Below are 20,373 nucleotides of genomic sequence, written 5' to 3' on the forward strand. Positions count from 1 at the left end.
TTGGTGGTTGTTAAGACGTAGTTATTGTACATTTTTTGACATACAAGTAAGAATTTAATATTCACCATTGTCGTGCATACGGGTAATATAAGCACTCATATTACCCGTATGCGCGCCAATGGTGAATATTAAATTCTTAATTGTATGTCAAAAAATGTGCAATAACTACTTCTTAAAACCCACCAAATTTCATTTGCATACCTCAACCGGTTTTAAAGCAATAAATCGTCAGTTTGTAAGAAAACTTTCAATACCCCCTATCTCGGAAACGAAGCATTTGCAGACATATCGTTGATAAAGCAAACTGTCATTATTTTTTCATGCAGAATTACCCCTTAAATTTTGCCAATAATTTTTTAAAAACACGTTGTATTGATGAAAAACATGGCTAGTTGTTAAAGTACCCAACTTTTTTTATTATCCAATATAAGCGAATGAATCAAAAAACAAAATGTTGAGAAAACATGAGGCTATAGTTGGATTTTAATTTCAGTATTTTATAAATGTTAGAATATTCCACAGGGTGATGCGAACTTTGAGAAAAAAAAAGAATGTGTGTGTACTTTGTACGCACGTAAGAAGTTATACTTCTATTATATGATTTAAACGAAATTAATATACTTTTTATTTATATTTTATTTAAATATTAAACTAATTTATACTTACTACTTCTCAAACATTTTTATTAAAACAGTGCCAAAAATTAAAATAATAAAAGAATAAAACACACACCAACACATTAAAAATGCCACAAATGATTTCTGAACATTAATTGTCGGAAAATTTTTTAACTAAATACGTATTTTCTGAAAATAAAATTATATAATAAATATACTTACAATCATAAAATGTATAAAAAAAATAAAAAAATAAAAGTTTTTATTGGGATTCGAACCAGCTATCAGCGCGGTTGGTATTGGGGTTCATTCACCTTAAACGCTTCGCCACGGAGGCAATGTGTCATTATGTGCGAAGGTCGACTAACTAAACGGATTAAGCTTTCGACATTTTTGAATTAAATTAAATTATTTTGATTTTTAATTGAAATGATTTAGAATTGAAAAAATACAACAAAACATAGAGTAAGAAAACAATATATTAGGTGAACATTGATAGAAATTTTGATGGTAATCAATTTATGTAAATAAAAGTATTACATACTATGTATTTTGGTAGGTTCAAATAGGTAGGTACCTATGATACATTTACAATTATTACGTACCTGTTGCTTTTAAAAACTATTTAAATGTGACTACAATTATAAACTTTTTTGTTTCTGTCCTCACAACAATAAAACTAATATATTATACATTTGTTTACCTTCATATTGAACAATTATTTATTATTGACAGATCATTTCAACACCCAATCAGAGCCCGTATAACGACTAATACCATACTGTCGGTGTGCGCATGCGCGCAGATCAATATAAATTCACCCTCAATCTCAATCGCGCCTAAAGAAGTATAACTTCAAAAACACAGTTTGATTGATACAGCCGGTATACAATGAAAATTTAACTGTTTAGCAACAATACTATTACAGCGATATTGCCAAAGAATAAAGCTATAATACATTATAAAAATCACTTAAATCGGACAACAGGTTTAGGAAATTCGAGACATCAAAAATGACCCATTTTTAAGGTGTCCGGTTAATTTTGCACCCCAGTGTAGATACGCTCACACTCGCACGACAGACAAGGATAGCTAGACCACCGTACTTGGTATTGGCGTTACACCCCGATGCATTGAGTGGCATATCCCTATCCAAGTCTATCCTTTTACATGTCTCTGGTTGTGTGACAGAAATATCCCAATTAAAGTGAAGGGAAAATTCTATAAAACAGACATAAGACTAGCTATGATGTAAGGCACTGAATGCTGATCAATTAAAAGACAGGAACATCGAATGCATGTGGCAGAAATGAGAATGCTTAGATGGATGAGTGTAGGAACAAAAAAGGATAAAATTAGGAATGAGTATATTAGAGGAAATCTAGTGGTGACACCAATTGATGCAAAATGAGGGAGCATAGATTATGATGGTTAGATCATGTTCAACGTTGAGACATTAATCACCCAATAAGAAGAATTGCTGAACTGCGGGTTTCTGGAAGAAGTCGCAGAGGAAGACCTGGGTAAGACGCTTAAGCAGGACATGTCGGTAAAGGAGATTGATGTTGATATGACCCAAGATGAAGAAACTTATGAAGAAATACAATTAGGGAAGCCGAATAGGGATAATTGCAAAGAGAATGATGATGATGATGAAAAATTACATAACATTCTAAGGTTTACAATAATTCTGCCAGCGTAACACAAAATAATGAATTTATTTATCTTGAAAAATGTACATGTTACATTGCAGATCGATCTTTCAGTTCGCAATATTAAAACTATGTTATAATATATGTATAAAATATAAAAAAAAACACAACATAAAAGATAAAAAAACGGCATGCAAGGAGTCTACTCCTGGTAACTATCTTAATTAGAGTGACTTTTTCAGTCCCTTGATTCTCTCGTGAATTATTTTTCCCACATCGTAATAGCAGGTAACACCATCTTTTTGATAAGAATCTAAAAAAAAACTGTATATTTCAAAATGCAAATACAAATCACTTAAAAAATGCACAGGTGTCTTATTAAAAAAATTAAGGAATATATTTCTTTCTATTTTGACTGGCCTCCTACAAAATAGTTGAAATAAAAAATAGCACCTTAATTTAAAAAAATAACTAATAAAAGGACAGAATCCCTGTAGTTGGCTGTACGCTTATTAGAATAGCCTTCGTGCCAAGCAAAAGTATTCCTATAACCGAGATATTCTAATAACCGATCATTAGTGGCTAGTAAAACCATTTCGGTACCTCAAATTTCTATTCCTTAAACCGGGATATTCCTATACCCGGTATTCTAATCAGCGGGTTCGACTGTATACCAAAGTTTAAATAAACTTACAGATTACTTTATGAAATAACAAAAACAATCATCGTAACAAAGGCCTCAAACTTTTTAACATACACATCGATCAGGCTTTGAAAAGATGGTAGAGAATTATGTGGAACAATGGGCATAAAGTCCTTTTCATGAGCATTTTTCAGTGCGTCACAAATGATAGAAAAAAAAGGTAAGTCCGTGATAATAAACATTTATAACATTTATTCTAACATGACATTTTAGTTAAATCTGACAGTTGTCACATTTTATTTGCAATTTGGCATAAAAACAAATCAATTGTGTTTATTGCATTTATGAAAATAACAAAAATATATATTTTCTTTGATTTGTATAGTCTTATAAATTGTACAGATTATATTCTAGATGAATTATATAATTCGTAAATAATTTTTTTTCGATTATACCCCCCATACATTACCCCACTATAATGCATACACTAATGAATTAGCCTGACCTAACTTAAACACAGTGCACTTTCTATATACATATACTACCTCACTATAAGTTATCTATCGACAACTAGAATAAATGTTATAAATGTCACCGACGAAATGTAATCACTAACGTGCGTTTTTCTGCCACATACAATTTAATATGTTAGATTGAAATCGAAAAACTGTGACGCACTGAAAGATGCTCATGAGAAAAAGAATACCAGTACACGAAAATACATTACATTCACTACTTTTCGCAGATGACTGAGATGACCAAGACATTTTTGCACAAGATAGGAAGGACATGGAATATATGATAAGTAAGGGAATTAAAGAAGATTGTGAGCTACATGGACTCAGGATAAATATGTGTAAGGCCGAATACTTATGTAATCGATTCGAAGGTTGCATATTTAAACTTAAGTTTAGAAGACACTATTAAGAGTTGTAAGATTTTAAGTATTGAGGGTCAATGATAAGCTGAGAAGGTACTTGTATGAAAGATATAGAAATGACAATAGCACGGAGAAAACAAACCACGAAACCACTCCATGAAGTGATATGGAAGTACAGTCTAACCAAAGAAAACAAAAAAGGATCTTTCTAAGCATAGTGCTGAATATTACCCTAGATGGAGTGGAAATATGGCCAACGACAACAACAATACGAAGTAAAAACAGTTATTGTAGTAAAAAAAAAGAAAGACGTTCTCACAAACAGTTTATTTTACAACTGACGACCGGTTTCGCTGTCTATAATTTGCACAGTATCTTCAGTCAGGTCCCGGTTAAAGTAAAATTAAATGTTTCCGGTATAAGGAATAAATATAGTAGTAGTCAATATCATACTTTTTCTCTGCACTTTGCTAAGAGGAGGGTTGGTAGTGGGACAGATTTGACTGTAATAAACTAACAAAATATTGGCAGGATCTTGAGGGGAGTACGGTGGAAATAGTAAGAAAACACGACATTAAACCGAGAAAACGAAAATTGTTAGTTATATATAAAGTGATATTATTTTTATTATTTGTATAGATTTTATTTATATAGGGTTGTTAGATGTTGTTCAGGATGTTCAAAGTTAGATGTAAAATTGGGTGTGCAATTTTTAGACTAGATTGGTCGGATATGCAATAGTTGTGATCTGATTGTGAAAATTTTGATTTGTTTGAAAAAATTCAAATTGAAAAATTAGTAATTTGCTAAAATTTTAATTAAAAGTGTCAATCAATAAAATCATTAATAGCTAATTCAGAATTAAAGTCAAGTGTATAGGTACCTAATGCAATAGGTGATATTTAATTTACTCTAATCCAAAGTTATAATTATGTGTAGAGGAATGAAACTTTATGGAATATAACAAAAAAGTTGAAAAAGTAATATATGAAAAAATAATATATGAAAAATATTTCATTTATGTTGATATCTGTTGAATTTAATAAATAGTTGAGTAGGTTAAAAATTAATTTAAAATTTTGAAAACATTACCTGGTTAAGCTGAATTAAAAGGTTTTTTGTAATGATAATTTTTTTTTGTTTTAAAGTCGATAAATAACACATAACAGATTCTAGAACAAACACAAAGGAGATGGACATAACAGGAGTTTGGAAAATTTGATGGGGAAAGCAATCTGAGCACTACATCTTATTTCTTTTCGATTTTAAGAATAGGAAATTTACTGTAATTAAGCTTTTTTTTAGAAAGGCTTGATGTCACACATGCAACCCATTCATTATTTTTTTAAAAACAGTTAAATTGGACTTTATGAGAAGATGTCTATAAATCACCAGAGCGGATAGAATACGAACAGAGGAAATATGGAACAGAATGGAAGTAGAATGCCCAATTACAAAAAAAAATGGAAAACATAGCCCTGTAGTGGTACGGGCATGTACAAAGAATGCCAGAGCACGGATGTGCTCGTATATTGGACTGGGACCCACCGGGAAGACAACGAAGAGGAAGATCAGCTATGAGATGTAAAACTTACATAGGAAATGTTATGATAGATATAGAGCTCAGAGAAGTGACTGGGAGAATAGTGTGCTGTGGAGGACGAAAATAGCGAACTCATAATGAGAAAAATCCGAAGAAGAAGAAGAAAAAGAAGAAGAAGAAGAAGAAGAAGAAGAAGAAGAAGAAGAAGAAGAAGAAGAAGGGAACATACTGAAACCCACTCGAAACGAGGACTACGCCTGAGTGTTACGAAAGATACCAGCCACCTTGGTAGAGTCAGAGGTGTCTTGGTATCTTTTCGAGAAGATAAAGCTGCAACTGTTTAAGGGTAGGATGGATGGATATTATGGATAACTTACCTTCATAATAAATCAGTTCACAAAATTGGTTAAGTCCTTTTTGTTCCAATACTCGTTTAAGCGTCAAATAAAACTGTAAAATAATGTCCTTCTTATGTTTGTGGAAATTTTCTGAAACATGATGTAAGATATTTAATAAATAACAACAAGAATGGAATTTATAAGTTATATAATTAGCCACAAAAAATATAGAACTACTAGAGCATGGGTCAGCAACATGTTTTTACATGTAATAGGTACAAAGTTAAGTAAGACTTATAATGCGATTTCTGAGGTTGTACTTAAAAGTTTTTACACATCTGAACGTTATAAACCACTAATATACTTAACAATACCTGAATGTTGTCCTCTATTGTCAAAAACGTCTTTAAAAGTCTTCAAGGGTGTTGCATATTCTGCTGAGACATAAATGTAATCATTCTTCTTTGGACTGATCTTATAAACGGCGTTTTTATATACTCTATTTTGAACCCCAGCAACTGTCATAACTTTTTGTTCTAACGACTAAAAATCAAGTTATAAGCATGTATATGAAAAATATCTTTTAACCATTTATAGCTTTAACAACTTTATAGTCAGACTTCATTAGAATACAAAGATAGAAATGGGACGGACATGTGACAAGAATGGGAGAGGATAGGCTACCAAAAAGAGCACTGAACGCTAGAATGCAAGGAAAGAGACCGGTTGGGAAGTCAAGAAAGCACTGGAAAGACACAGTAAGCAGCGACGCACAAGTCCTCTTAGGATTCCGTGTGTGAAGAAGAGCAGCCACAGACAAACAAGGGTGGAGGTAAAAAATAAAGGAGGCCAAGGCACAATTTGGGCTGTAGTGCCGTAAAAGAAGAAGAAGAATATGAAAAATTGTATGTATTATTATATACGAAAAATGAAGCACTTTTCGGGGAAAACCCATCAAAACTTTTTTTAAAGTGTTCAAAAAACCCTTCTTTTTATTTTTTATAAAAGTTTCTAGCATCAAAACTAAGCGAGTTATGCACAAAATATAGTGGGTCCCTTTTTGTTAAAAAAATCGTGACAATCTCCTACTAATTAACACCCGAAATGAAATTAATCGTTACCGCTTTGCAATTTACCTTATATGTATATACAGTGCGGTGGAATAAGTGTTGCCCCCCCCCCTGTTAACTTGTTTATTTTAAGAATATAAGAAAAACGCTCAGACAGGTCGATTTTTAAACTAACCATAGTATATTATAGCATCAACGTTTCGAACTTTACGCGATCCCTCTTCAGGTGACAGCCATAACTTTGATTTTTTTTTTAAATAGGAAAGTATATCATGTGACACCTCATTTAAAAGCTCTTAAAATACTGATTTCAAAAATGTATAATACTTTAATCCTGTTTGAGAGCGTAGGGGCAAAATTTCGGTCGAATTCTTTCTAAATGCAATTATTTTTTTCGAATCCTGAGAAAACTAATAAATATTTTTGAAAAATTTAAACGCAGAATGAAATATTACAGTATTCTCGATGGTCCAAAGTCCCTGAGAACTCCTATAATGTTTATTTTAAAAAGTCACAGTGGCGAAAAGAGAATAAACTTTCTGTTTATTCTGAGGGACTGTCAGCCCTCGGTAATAATCTAATCTTTCATTTTGCGTTTAAATTTTTCAAAAATACTTATTAGTTTTCTCAGAATTCGAAAAAAATAAACGCGTCTAAAAAGAGTTCGACCGAAATTTTGCGCCTACGATTTCAAAAAGGATTAAAGTATTATACATTTTTGAAATCAGTATTTTAAGAGCTTTTAAATGAGGTGTCACATGATGTACTTTCCCATTTAAAAAAATCAAAGTTATGGCTGTCACCTGAAGAGGCATCGCGTAGAGGCTAAGTTCGAAAAGTTGATGCTATAATATACTATGGTTAGTTTAAAAATCGACCTGTCCGAGCGTTTTTCTTATATTCTTAAAATAAACAAGTTAACAGGGGGGGCAACACTTATTCCACCGCACTGTATGTATTGTTTAATATGATCTGTAAGTTAAAATGTGTTATGTGATTATGTGTTTGATAATGAGTTTGTAATGTTACAAACGTCACATTTTTGATATTTTATTTTTAAATAATTATATTATTTTCTATTCTTTAATATTTCATTAGTAATAATTTTCTTCTATTTGTTTTACCAGTTTTCTTCGTTAAAAACTCGTTGGCGCCCTCTTTTATTATCCTCTTTTATTATCTTCTATTTAATATATCTTTTCATCTAAAATCTAAATCATCATACTGAACGTATCCCGTATATTGTTACTCTGTAAGTATCTGTCTTAATACGGAACATGCCTACCTTTCTACAGTTCACGCCGTCATTTCAATTCTCAAAATGGTGGTGGTAATATTATAAAAGACAATTACAGGTGCGAGAGCACGCCAATAGAATTCTATTTTAGTGACGTCATGTTGCCTAGCAACCGTCGATTCTCCCATTATGAAATTCTATTTTGTGACGTCAGCGAAATAGAATTCTATTTGGCGTGCTCTGGGCCCAGAGCTGATAATAGCTATCTATTTCCAAATCAAATCTTCTTTTGGGGTAAGAATATTCATTATTATTTTTCTTGTAATCACAGTTCAACATCTAACAGCTTTTTCTAATATTTTTTATATCTAACCTCCCACCTAAAAGCATGTGTTCTGATATTTTAGTTTTAGATATATATTTTTAATTTACATATATGCACGTTTAGTAATCAAGTTTTAACTATTCTCCTCATCTTAATTACATTTAATTTACCCCTTGCCATCTGCTACTTTTTGAATACTTTTTGGTAAAGGGTACCTTTTCTTCTTGATGTCAAAACTAATACTCGCATTATTCTTCTAGTTTTTGGGATTAAGATCACCGTCCTCCCTCTGGGGGCTCCAAAAAGACTTCATGACATCTAGACTACAGCACCCAACATCTTCGGCTGCAGGGGCCTAGGGCCGAACATCTGCCCAGGTCTACAAGAAGTCTACAGCAGTACCATTCGACATCAAGAAGTTACCATCGAACCAAACACCACAAAGACATAAGTATAATCTACAAATTGTTAGTTTTTGGCAAGAATTTGAATACATTTGTTAATGCATCTACTAAGTCATATTTTTATTATATCTTTTTTGAACAATAAACATGATTGGTTAAAAATACTGTTTTGTTTGCTTCCATTCCGAATTTTCATAGTTCATTTCTAAGATTAGGACAAGACGAACACACACCTTGAGAGACTGGGCTAAGCTAAGGGTGTAGCGATGGCTATCTTGGATAATTGAGGTAATATTCTCGAATATTATTTCAATTAGCTGGTGTAGTCCATCGCCTTTTTCGTTATAAGTTTTTTGGGTACATAATTGTGAATTGTGTTATTATGTATTGTGTGTTGCCTATGTGTAGTGTTTGATATAAATATGTTTTACATTTTCTTATCCTCTATTGTTGGTATGTTCCAGTGATGTTCCCACATCACTGGTATGTTCTTGTTATTAACCTTTTCTTTAAGTATTGGCAACTAAAGTCTGCTGCATTCTGCTGATTGATTTGCTACACATTTTTCTTCATTTAGTATATTTGATTCTCCTCTTTCCATGCCTGTTTTCTTCATGATTATTGATGCATCTTTCCACTATAGCCTTTGTTCATTGTCCCAGGCACGTTTGCCTATGGGTTGTTCGCCAAAATAAGCGGCATATTGTGTAACTCGCTTTTTTCTTAAGTCCTTTACATACTGTGTTTCAAATTGTGTTGCCAAAGTTAAGTTATATAATAGATGAATGTACGCCACTTAACATTAATTAAAAAAAAAGTATTTTTACAAGCATTGTATGCAATTTTAATGTCAAAATATCAACTCCGAGGCTGTAACCCACCTTGGTTTTTGATGTGTTTTATAGTATTACACACTGAAAAGTTACAAAAGTGCAGATTATTTTATCAATAATTAATTAAAAACCCAATGTAATTTAAAACTGTCAAATTAATAATTCTCATTTTTAAAATTAAACCATAAAAATCTACTACTAAAAACTGTAACCAACTTTGTGCATCAACACCGAGGCCTCATGAAAATATATGAAAATTTAGGCCAAACTGCACTATACTGTATGGCAGGCAGCTTGACAAGAGAGGAACGCTTCAGTCTAACCCAAATTGTAGAAGAAAGTGGACGAACATAATATCGTTAAGCGCTAGAAAATTTTTCAACTTGTCTTAAGCTAAGCGTATGTTTTTATACAGTCAACACCCAAGCCTTCGTAAAAGCTTAATTTTGCTAATTTTTTAATATGTTTTTCTTCTAAGTATGCGCTATAAAGTTTTTTTGACACACGATGAATAAAGCAGAATTATTTTTAATATTTTGTAGAAAGTACATTTAAAAATATATGAAATCATCAACACCGAAGCAATCAACTCCGAAGCCCAGTCGTGCCTTGCATAGGCGTAACCAGGGGGGGTTTTGGGGGTTGTAACCCCCCCCCCCATTGGGATGTACTTTGAGCTCTATACGCTTAACACCATAGCCCTCAGAGACCTTCCAGTAGTTGTAACCCCCCCTTTCAGGTAGTTGTAACCCCCCCCCCCTTAGGATCATCCTGGTTACGCCTATGGTGCCTTGGAGTTGACGAACGTGCCTCGGAGTTGTTTAAAGTGTGTGAATGGTCATTCTTAAACTAAAAAAATACAATTTAAATTTAGTCTGATATAGGAAAAGGGTTACTGGGTAAGCTGTCAAGATGTTTCGGTCGGTTTGGTAATTATCTTCTTTTTATAGAAAATGGCTCGTATACACTGGAGTACGACGAAAAAATGAAGGCGAAAGCCCCCAAAATCGTTAAATAAAGATTTTATGAAAGAAAGTAATTTTTTATGCAGCTATGCTTATTTCTGTAAGAATATGTATACCATTTTGGGTAGTCTTCTCTAATGTTGATAAAAGAGACATCTGCTGTCTATGTAGGCACATTATGTAAAAACATAGAGCTCATGTGTGGAAGCGGATAAAAAATAATTATGTTGACATGGAGAAAAGACAGAAGAATATGTAGAAAGGAAATGCCAAGATTGTGTTCAGAATAAGATTAGATTTTTGAAGTTTAACGGAAAAGACACGGCTACATATTGGAAAGTTTTGTCAACACGAAGGCCGGTCTAAATCAACTCCGACGCAATTGATATTTTACCTATTTTTCATGTTTTTCTGTAGTACTTTATATCAAAATGGAAGTGTTTTGTATAGTTTTATTACATACCAGTTTTAATTTAATTGTTACGATCATAAATTTCAATTAACAGAGAATTAACATCAACACCGTGGACACTTGTCAACTCCGAAGTTACAACATTTCCGTTTTTCGGAAAATATTTAAAAATGATCTCTGCTGGTATCATGGGTAAGTTGAATAGCTCATTTTATAAAAAATATTTAAAAATGAACTAATTCTAAACCATGTTTTAAATTAAATTTCTCTACCTCGAAATTGCCGTCTATTTTGGCGAATCACCCATATCTGTGATTTGTCGAAATCTTTGTTTTTGATGTATGTTTCATGTTCGTTAATCCTATCGTTTAGTGGCATTGCAGTTTCTTCCACATATAAATTGTTGCATTCACAGGGTATTTTGTAGATGTAGTTCTTTGATCTCTCCTGTGTGTTGTTGGGTTTGGATTTGAACAGGATAGATCTGAGTGTTGGTTGTTTTAAATGTTGTGATGTTGTGCTTATGTACTTTTTTCATTATTCTGATAAGCCCTTTACATTATGGTATTGTTGTCTTTTGCCTGCTAAAACTTTCGTTAGCAGGTTTTTTCTTTTTAAATACCTTTTCATTCCTGGTGATTCCTTTTTTGATGTTTACATTGTGATTCAAGTAGGAATTTAAATTGTGATTACAACCAAATATAACACTTAACCTGTTTATCATGTGGATTTTCCAATAAAATATGGCGCCGTGTGGAACGGCTCTAACTTGCGCGGGCCACATCGTAGTGGCATGCGGCCCGCGGGTCGCTGGTTGCCGACCCCTGCTCTAAAGTGATGTTAGTCTCCTACGTTAGAAATCAGTAATATGTATATATGTATAACAATACCTGCATGTTGCCTACTCTCAAGACCATCGTAAAAAGTCTTCACGGGTGTTGCATATTCTGCTGAGACATAAAGGTAATCATTTTTTTCGGAACTAATCTTATAAACGGAGTTTTTATATGGTCTATCTATCACTCCAGCAACTGTCATCACTTTTTGTTCTAACGGCTAAAAATCAAGTCAATCATAAATGTCGTCAATCATAAACTTTGACTTTTATTTAGCAGATGTCGCTAGGCACCTACTATCATAACGTCAGTTGCAATGCGAGGACTAGCTCACGGAAGATTTTCACTAGGGACAGAGATGAGCAAACATATACCTCTCTGATGATGCCTCTAATAAGAACCGAAAATCGTCGATTTAGAGTGCTGCTTGCGCTCTCTGAACTAAGTGAAAATTAAGACAGTTTTGCCTTCGCATTGCAACTGGTATACATGTATACAAATGGTATATATTTTTATTTTCAATCATAAATCTTTACTTTACTGCGAGATGCATTATTTATGCAATCATTACAACAATTACTACGGCATTCCTTAATAGTGTCATGCATCATCTAGGTAAACAATCTTTGAATCGTCACGACCTTTTGTAATAATGAATCACCCTCCAAATTTTCTTGTCAGAGTACCTATATGAGCGTGTATACAGGGCGTACTTTAAAGACAAACGAAGACCGGAGATTCCTCAGATAATTTTAAAACAATTTAATCCAATTTATCTAGTCCGAAAATGCTTCCTACGGGAGCTAGAGCTCTTTAAAGATGACGTCTTTTAATTAGTATTTTTTTTAAATACCTCCAGAATGCTTCTATCTAGAACAACGAAAACGGATACGCTTATTTATCTTCCAGATATAAATCGATTCCATCACTTTCTAATTTTTAGTACCAGTCATAGGCGACCATTTTGGGTAGGGCCATCGTTATTTTATCGCATAACTGTTTTGTCTTTACCTTTTTGGCATTTTTGACACTGGGTTATTAAATCGTGAGGTATTCCAGTATTAAAAGGTACTCTTGCTTTAAGTAGGTACTCTTGCTTCAAGTCGCTAGAATGCTCCGTTCTCCAGAAAAATCGATTTGAAATTTTTTTCAGAAAATCGCTTTTTGAATTTGAAAATATTAAAAAAAAAACGGTGTATTTTACCGACTTAAACCAAGAGTAACTTTTAGTACTAGAATACCTCATAATTTAATAGTCAAAAATGCATAAAAAATAAAGACAAAAAAGTTATGCGATAAAATAACCGTTGACCTACCCACAACGGACGCATATGACCGCTACTAAAAATTCGTAATTAATGGGGATTGAAGAAACAGGTAGTCTGGGGCCTTCGAATACATGAAGAAAAGACAAAATACATGTTCGTAACCAAAAATCCAAGACCAAGTGTTAGGCAGAACCATTGGCAGAACATAACAACTATTAATGACCACAACTTCGAAGTAGCGCCGCGCTATATGCTTTAATGGTTTGTTAAGAAGTAAAAATATATCACGAAGAGCAAAACTAAGAACTTACAAGACCGTAATAAGGCCGATAGTAACGTATGCTTCTGAAACATGGGTCACAACAAAAAAACACCAAGAGTTGGTATTAGTTTGGGAGAGGAAAATACTGCGCAATATCTTCGGTGGGAAAAGCTTAAATGGACAATGGGTAAGAAAACAAATAAGGAACTAACTGAGCTCTATCAAGATCCTAACATATTAGCAGTAATTAAGGCGCAAAGACTTAGATGATTGAGCCATGTGCAGAGGATTATTCCATCTAGAATTCCCAGAATGGTACTATCTAGTGCACTGGCAGGAAAAAGGCGAAGAGGAGTGGAAAAGAATAGTACATCAAGCCATGGGCCTACTAGGCTCGTAGTGCTTACATATTATTATTATTATAACTTCGAAGTAGTAAAAGAGTTTAAATATCATGAGGCGGCAATCAAAGATGACAACATAGAAGAAAAGGTCTCAGCAATGATAACTGTGGGGAATAAGAGCATTATATTCCGTATCACCATTATTAAGATCTAAGCTTCTAAAAAGACGATCTAAATTAAGACTGTAGGTACATGTCAATAATTCGCCCAGCTGTTACATAATGGAAGTGAAACACGAACTCTGCATCAGCGGGAAATAAATAAGCTGCTGGTATTTGAAAGGAACATTCTCAGAATGATATTTGGCCCTCAAATAGATGAACTGGCAAGAGAGTGGAGAAGGCACTGCAACGCTGAATTCGTGACTGTATGGTACTGAAAACATCGTCAGACATATAAAAGCTAACTGGATAAGATGGGCAGGTCATGTGGTAAGAGCAGAGAAAGACAGAGTGTTAAAGACAGTCATTTTTGAAAGACCAGACGGGGTAGACCAAGGTAGATCAGTAAGCCCTTCCATTAGAAACAGATGGAAGGATGATGTTAAAGTCGGTTCATCTAGGATGTGGTTGCAGAGAAGACTCACCCCGAGTTGTAAAGCCAGTCAAGAAGGAAAAGTATTTTTTAAGCTATACTTACTCTACTTTCATCCACAGATGGCGAATATTCGTTCTTTAAACTAACGAAACATTTCATTGACTTCGGTATTAGTATAAATAGTTTATGTACGGCAAACGTTATGCCGTTACTACCTTCGTAGTCTTCCATGATTTCTTTCAAATGCTTATCTTCTCTACCTGTTTTTGGAAGAACTAGATTTAGATATCCAAAGAAAAAGGAATATGCCATTCCAGAGCCGTAATCCAAACCATTATCCTCAGCTATCCATAGAGAGTCGTTAAGCGGGCCAGAATCCTAAAAATATAAAGAAATATTGAATTGATTGGGACAGCAACAATTCCCTTATAGACAGACTACTTAAAGAAAAGTAGAACAATACTATATTGAATTACTATAATGGAGTACAACCAATGAAAATAATAAATAATCGTTTCATTGCGAACCGAAACAAGAGGTCTTTCTTTAGTTAGTTCAGAGAGCGCCAAAAACACTAACTAGTTTCTACCCTTATTGGGGTTTCCTCAGAGAGCGCATATTTGATTAAATTTTCAATTTCTAGCTAGTCAAATATTATACAAAATTGAAAAAGGAAACTTTTACCTCCTACAATTTTTTTGAATGAGCAATCTCTTTTCAGTTATAGGCGAAAATACGGGCGCAAAAAGCAAGATTTTTCGATTTGTTTCAAATTTCGTTAAATAAAAAATTGAGAACAAGGTTTGCGACTGGCCATAGCCACCTTTACTTTACTAGCCACGAAGAGAAAAAGGCAACGTCGCAATTGATGACGTCGGTAGTCTGACTTTCGGACTACCGCTTTCGAAACCACGATTTTAAATTACAAATTCAAGTAAAATGTATAGTATTTTTTGAGTCGAACAGGAAAATATATTAACTAGAAGCTTTTACAAAATCAAATTAAAAGTAATTCCTTGTAAGTAACGTTTAGGTATTATACAAAAAAAGAATGACAAGAAAATGTGTAAAATACTTTATTTTAGATAAATAATATCTTATTTTAAATTATATGCAAAATATCGCTAGAAATAACTATAAAAACAATTGCTAACAATGTTTGATGTGCATTGTTGTGGTTTAGAGTAGATAACTTTCTTTTTTGTTATCGCCCTTATCGTTATTTTTCTTTTTATACTTTTTTGAAGATTCATTACTTTTATGGCTGTTATTTTTGTATAATTATTTAAAAGAATATTACACATAATTTTTATAACAGCAGATAAACTTTGAAGGCATTTTCCCCACATTCACACTAAAATTCAAAATTTAAGTGAAATTCTTCATGCTGTTGTAAACTTTTCATTACCAAATATCATAATAACATCAGGTGACAATAATTGTTTTGCAAAAATAATTTTTTAGGATTGGGATTGTTAATAATAAATTCAAATGTTGAACAAAGGTGATAATAAATAAATTTTACTGAATCCGTTGCTAAGCATAAACCATCCCTTTGCAAATAATCATAGTAATCTGCTCCAGTTCTCTCTCCTTTACTGCAAACAACAAGCTGTTTGAACTAGAAACATCTTAATAACATACCTTTTAATTAAAGCTCTTTATAATTTATAGCACGAAATATTCAAAAATTTTCAGTTTTTTTTTTCAGTTGTCAGAGAACTGACAGACTTAACCGGTCTACCATTAGATGTTGCCAAATTTCAAGTTCATGGCTTGTTCAGTAAAGGTGGCTATGGACCGGCTCATATCGTGATTATAGGGCTTTTCATTCACAGTCATTTGTTTCGAGCTACTGTCATATGTTGTATAATCTGTATATAATATTCGTATACACAGATTATACAACATATGACAGAAGCTCGAAACAAATGAAAATCGATGAAAAGCCCTATTGATACATGGTACATCCTGGAGTGATTTCAGCAAAAAATTGTCCAATTCAGAACATAATAATATATCCCGCCTGGACTATTGCAAGTTTTTTTATTTCACAAAAAATAAATAAATTAATAAAATAATATGATTCCCAAAAAATTAATTTCCTACATAGTCCAGCACTGTTCAATCAAAATAAAATTAGAATATCGCCAAGTAGATACAAGGTTGGTGACCCAAAAGCACCCGGGGAATCCCACAAAGAATATTGTCCTTGTCAAAGTCCTCTACATTGGTTATTACGAGTAGTTGTGTATGTGATGTGAGTGTTTGTTAGGTGAAGTTATTATAGTTGTACGTGATGTTTTCGGACTAAACAACGAATATATCTGTAAGTAACAAATTCAGAATCATACATTATTTTAAACATAATATATAGAATGGAAATTATAGGGAGTATTTGTTTTGCTATTGTGAGAAAAAAAAATTAGGATTTATACACTCATGGACAAAAATACGAAATATTTTGAAACTATCGTAAATACACTGCGCGTCAGAGAAAACGGGACACCCACAAAATAGGTCATTTTTGATGTTTCGAATTTTCTAAACCTGTTGTCCCATTTAAGTAATTTTTTAATATGTTATAGCCTTATTCTTGAACAAATACTCATTTCTAATGTTATCCTTCCTTGTCACACCACTCATCCATCTAAGCATTCTCATTTCCGCCACATGCATTCGTTGTTCCTTTTTCTTCTTCACTGCCCAACATTCAGTTCCGTACATCATAGCCGGTCTTACGGCTGTTTTATAGAATTTTCCCTTCAGTTTCATTGGAATTTTTCTGTCACACAACACACCACTCGCTTCTTTCCACTTCATCCATCCAGCCCTAATTCTACTGCATGCATCTTCATCTATTTCTCCATTACTCTGTAATACCGATCCTAGGTACTTAAAACTATTGCCTTTCACAATCATTTCACCATCCAAAGATACCATTTTATTTGTAGTAACTCCATCTTTAAATGAACATTCCAAATATTCTCTTTTTGTCCTACTAAGTTTTAAACCTTTTTCCTCCAGAGTTTGTCTCCACTGTTCCAGTTTTTGTTCTAAGTCTCTTTCACTATTTCCCACTAACACGACATCATCAGCATACACTAAGCACCATGGAATGTTACCCTGTAGTTTCGCTGTTATCTGGTCCAAAACTAATGAGAATAAATACGGACTAAGCACAGAGCCTTGGTGCTATCCTACTTTCACATGAAATTTATCAGTCTCTCCCACACTTGTCCTAACACTAGTCGTTACTCTCTCATACATATCCCTCACAATCTTTACATATTCACCAGGGACTCCATTCCTATTGAGTGCCCACCACAGAATCTCTCGAGGAACTCTATCATATGCTTTCTCAAGATCAATGAATACCATATGAGCGTTTGTTTCTTTACTCCTGTATTTTTCCATCAACTGCCTTATAATGAAAATTGCATCTGTTGTTGATCTACCCTGCATAAAGCCAAATTGATTATCGGATATTTCGGTCTCTTCACGTATCCGTTTATCAATTACTCTTTCCCATATTTTCATGGTGTGGCTAAGTAGTTTTATACCAATAACGTATGACGTAGATATATTAATATTATGTGACACATGACAGAAGCTCGAAACAAATGACTGTGAATGAAAAGCCCTATTCTAACGACATGAGGACGTACGTTATAGTCTTTATAGTAGTTTATAATGCATTAGGACGAATCTGTCATATCCAATATGGCTGGCAAATAATGGCAAAACATGATCAACCGCCCCATTGAGTTATACCGTCAACACCAGAACTAACGTTCTGTATGAGGATGAGGTACACCTGGCATACCGTTCTCAAACTCTTCTGTAGACGAATTTTCTTCCATTTGACTTCTATAACTGAATTCTGGTCTCATCTGTGTAAATAATAAGTTTAGAGAGATGTTTAGTAATTATTTCAAGTTATGGTGTCGTAACTTCTAACAATAAGACACTAAAAACTTTTGTTTTCAAAATTTTCAATACTTCCACAAAATGTATTACAAGTTAGTGTCACTAGAGCTGTTTCGACAGAGTGTCTTTCTTAAGTGATGTATTTTACTAAGTGTCTGCACTATAAAGTCTCTTAACTGAATCCGTTGAGGAGTTTAGAAGCTGTTTGTTTCAAATTAGTCATTCAGAATTATATCTGTATTTTTTAAATGAAGTAAAGAAACACAGACTTACTCACAATCATTTAATTTACTTCGACGACCGGTTTCGATCTCTACAATATACAGATCATCTTCAGGTTGGCGTTACAAGTGATTAAATGCTACAATTAAAGAAAGGTAGAGTTAGAACATTGTCTGGTTGTATCTAAATGCAAATAGAAAGCCAAAAATTTTGAAAAAGTATGTAACTGTTGACATTTCAGAACAACAAACTGATACATACATATGAGAAACATATGAGAGAGTACACATATGAGAAACAGGTACTCATAGGCACGCATACGCACATAGATGTATGTGGTTTATGACTATTTGTTAAATTAAGTTATATTTTTAAAATTTTCAAAAAATTTTAAAAAATTATTAAAAACCCTTATAATTTTGATCTACTTACATGCCGTTACAAGGGATGCTTTGTAAGTTCATCGATGACATGTTTAAAAGTCCAGATTATGCTAATAGGATAGCTAGGTGAGGGTCTGGGTAAACGGACATGCTTCGTAGGTCAAAACACAGTGAATTGGAAATGGATCCTGAAGGCAGATGTGTGATGTGAAACAGAGACAGATGTATTAGTAATGAGAAAGACAACGTTCGGTTGGGAATGTTAATAAATGCAGCTAAGGTGTAAATTGACATTAATTTGACATTCTCTTTATCTAATTATAATTCTTAATTTTTATTATTTTATTATTTTTCAATTTTCTTATAATTCTCTACATTTCATAGATATCCTAATGTCAGGCAACTACAATGATACAAACTAACTGACATCCCTTAGTCTTTTGACTGGGAACAATATAAACTTGCAACTTATTCCTATTTGTCTTTTTCCTTACTACGACCTTTGCCCATAGCTCAAAAAACACCTAAGAGCAAAGACCTTTACAATCGTACAAGTGCTTACAGTAAGTCAATTTACACCTTAGCTGCATTTATTAATATTCCCAACCGAACATTGTCTTTCTCATTACTAATATATCTGTCACTGTTTCACATCACACATCTGCCTTCAGTCCCTACCTAGCTATCCTATCAGCATAATCTGGACGTTTAAACATGTCATCGATGAACTTACAAAGCATCCCTTGTAACGGCATGTAAGTAGATCAAAATTATAAGGGTTTTTAAGAATTTTTTAAAATTTTTTGAAAATATAACTTAATTTAACAAATAGTCATAAACCACATACATCTATGTGCGTATGCGTGCCTATGAGTACCTGTTTCTCATATGTGTACATACGTATGTATCAGTTTGTTGTCAACAGTTACATACTTTTTCAAAATTTTTGGCTTTCTATTTGCATTTAGATACAACCAGACAATGTTCTAACTCTAGCTTTCTTTAATTGTAGCATTTAATCACTTGTAACGCCGACCTGAAGATGATCTGTATATTGTACAGATCGAAACCGGTCGTCGAAGTAAATTAAATGATTGTGAGTAAGTATGTGTTTCTTTACCTCATTTGAAATGAACTCACATATGCAACCCATTCAACATCTGTATTTTTTAATTTATTGATTTCCATAGATTCTAATAAAGATAGCTTAAGGCCTTTATTTTGAATATGAAGAATTTGAGAAACTGTTCATTAAAAGAATGATTATAATCTAGAAGGTGACGTGCGTACTTAGAATCTGTTTTGCTATTATCACAGATTAACATAACGTTATGTTTATCTGTGCTATTATTAAAAGCCCTTATGTGTTCTGTTATACGTTTTTCAAAGGTTCTGCCAGTTTGACCGATGTAAGTTTTTGGACAGTCACCACATGTCCGTTTGTTTACACCACTCTCTAATTGCTTTTTCTTTTGGCTCTTATTGTTCTTAAATGAGTACATAAATGGAAGAAAAACAACTTAAAACAATCTGCTATGCAGACGATGCAATACTAATCTCTCAAAGTCAAGATGCTTTACAACATATAAGGACATTAAATGTTCCATTTATG

The 20,373-nt window shown here is 33.2% G+C and overlaps 1 protein-coding gene across 2 annotated transcripts in view; it reads right to left on the bottom strand.

Annotated features, from left to right (window-relative positions):
* Positions 1-2,316: 2,316 nt before the first annotated feature.
* The window catches only part of LOC126879940 (stimulator of interferon genes protein homolog), a 91,602-nt gene continuing 73,545 nt past the window's right edge, over positions 2,317-20,373 (bottom strand). The window contains exons 5-8 of one of the 2 annotated variants that reach the window (XM_050643315.1): positions 14,329-14,604; positions 6,048-6,216; positions 5,713-5,823; positions 2,317-2,582 (exon numbers count right to left, since the gene is read on the bottom strand). In XM_050643315.1, coding sequence (XP_050499272.1) covers positions 2,494-2,582; positions 5,713-5,823; positions 6,048-6,216; positions 14,329-14,604 — 645 coding nt within the window. In that variant the 3' untranslated portion in view covers positions 2,317-2,493. Of the gene's footprint in view, positions 2,583-5,712; positions 5,824-6,047; positions 6,217-11,809; positions 11,976-14,328; positions 14,605-20,373 lie in introns of both variants that reach the window. The other variant, XM_050643316.1, reaches the window with a different exon arrangement.

The sequence above is a fragment of the Diabrotica virgifera genome, chromosome 2 (genome assembly GCF_917563875.1).
Source record: "Diabrotica virgifera virgifera chromosome 2, PGI_DIABVI_V3a".
NCBI lineage: Eukaryota > Metazoa > Arthropoda > Insecta > Coleoptera > Chrysomelidae > Diabrotica > Diabrotica virgifera.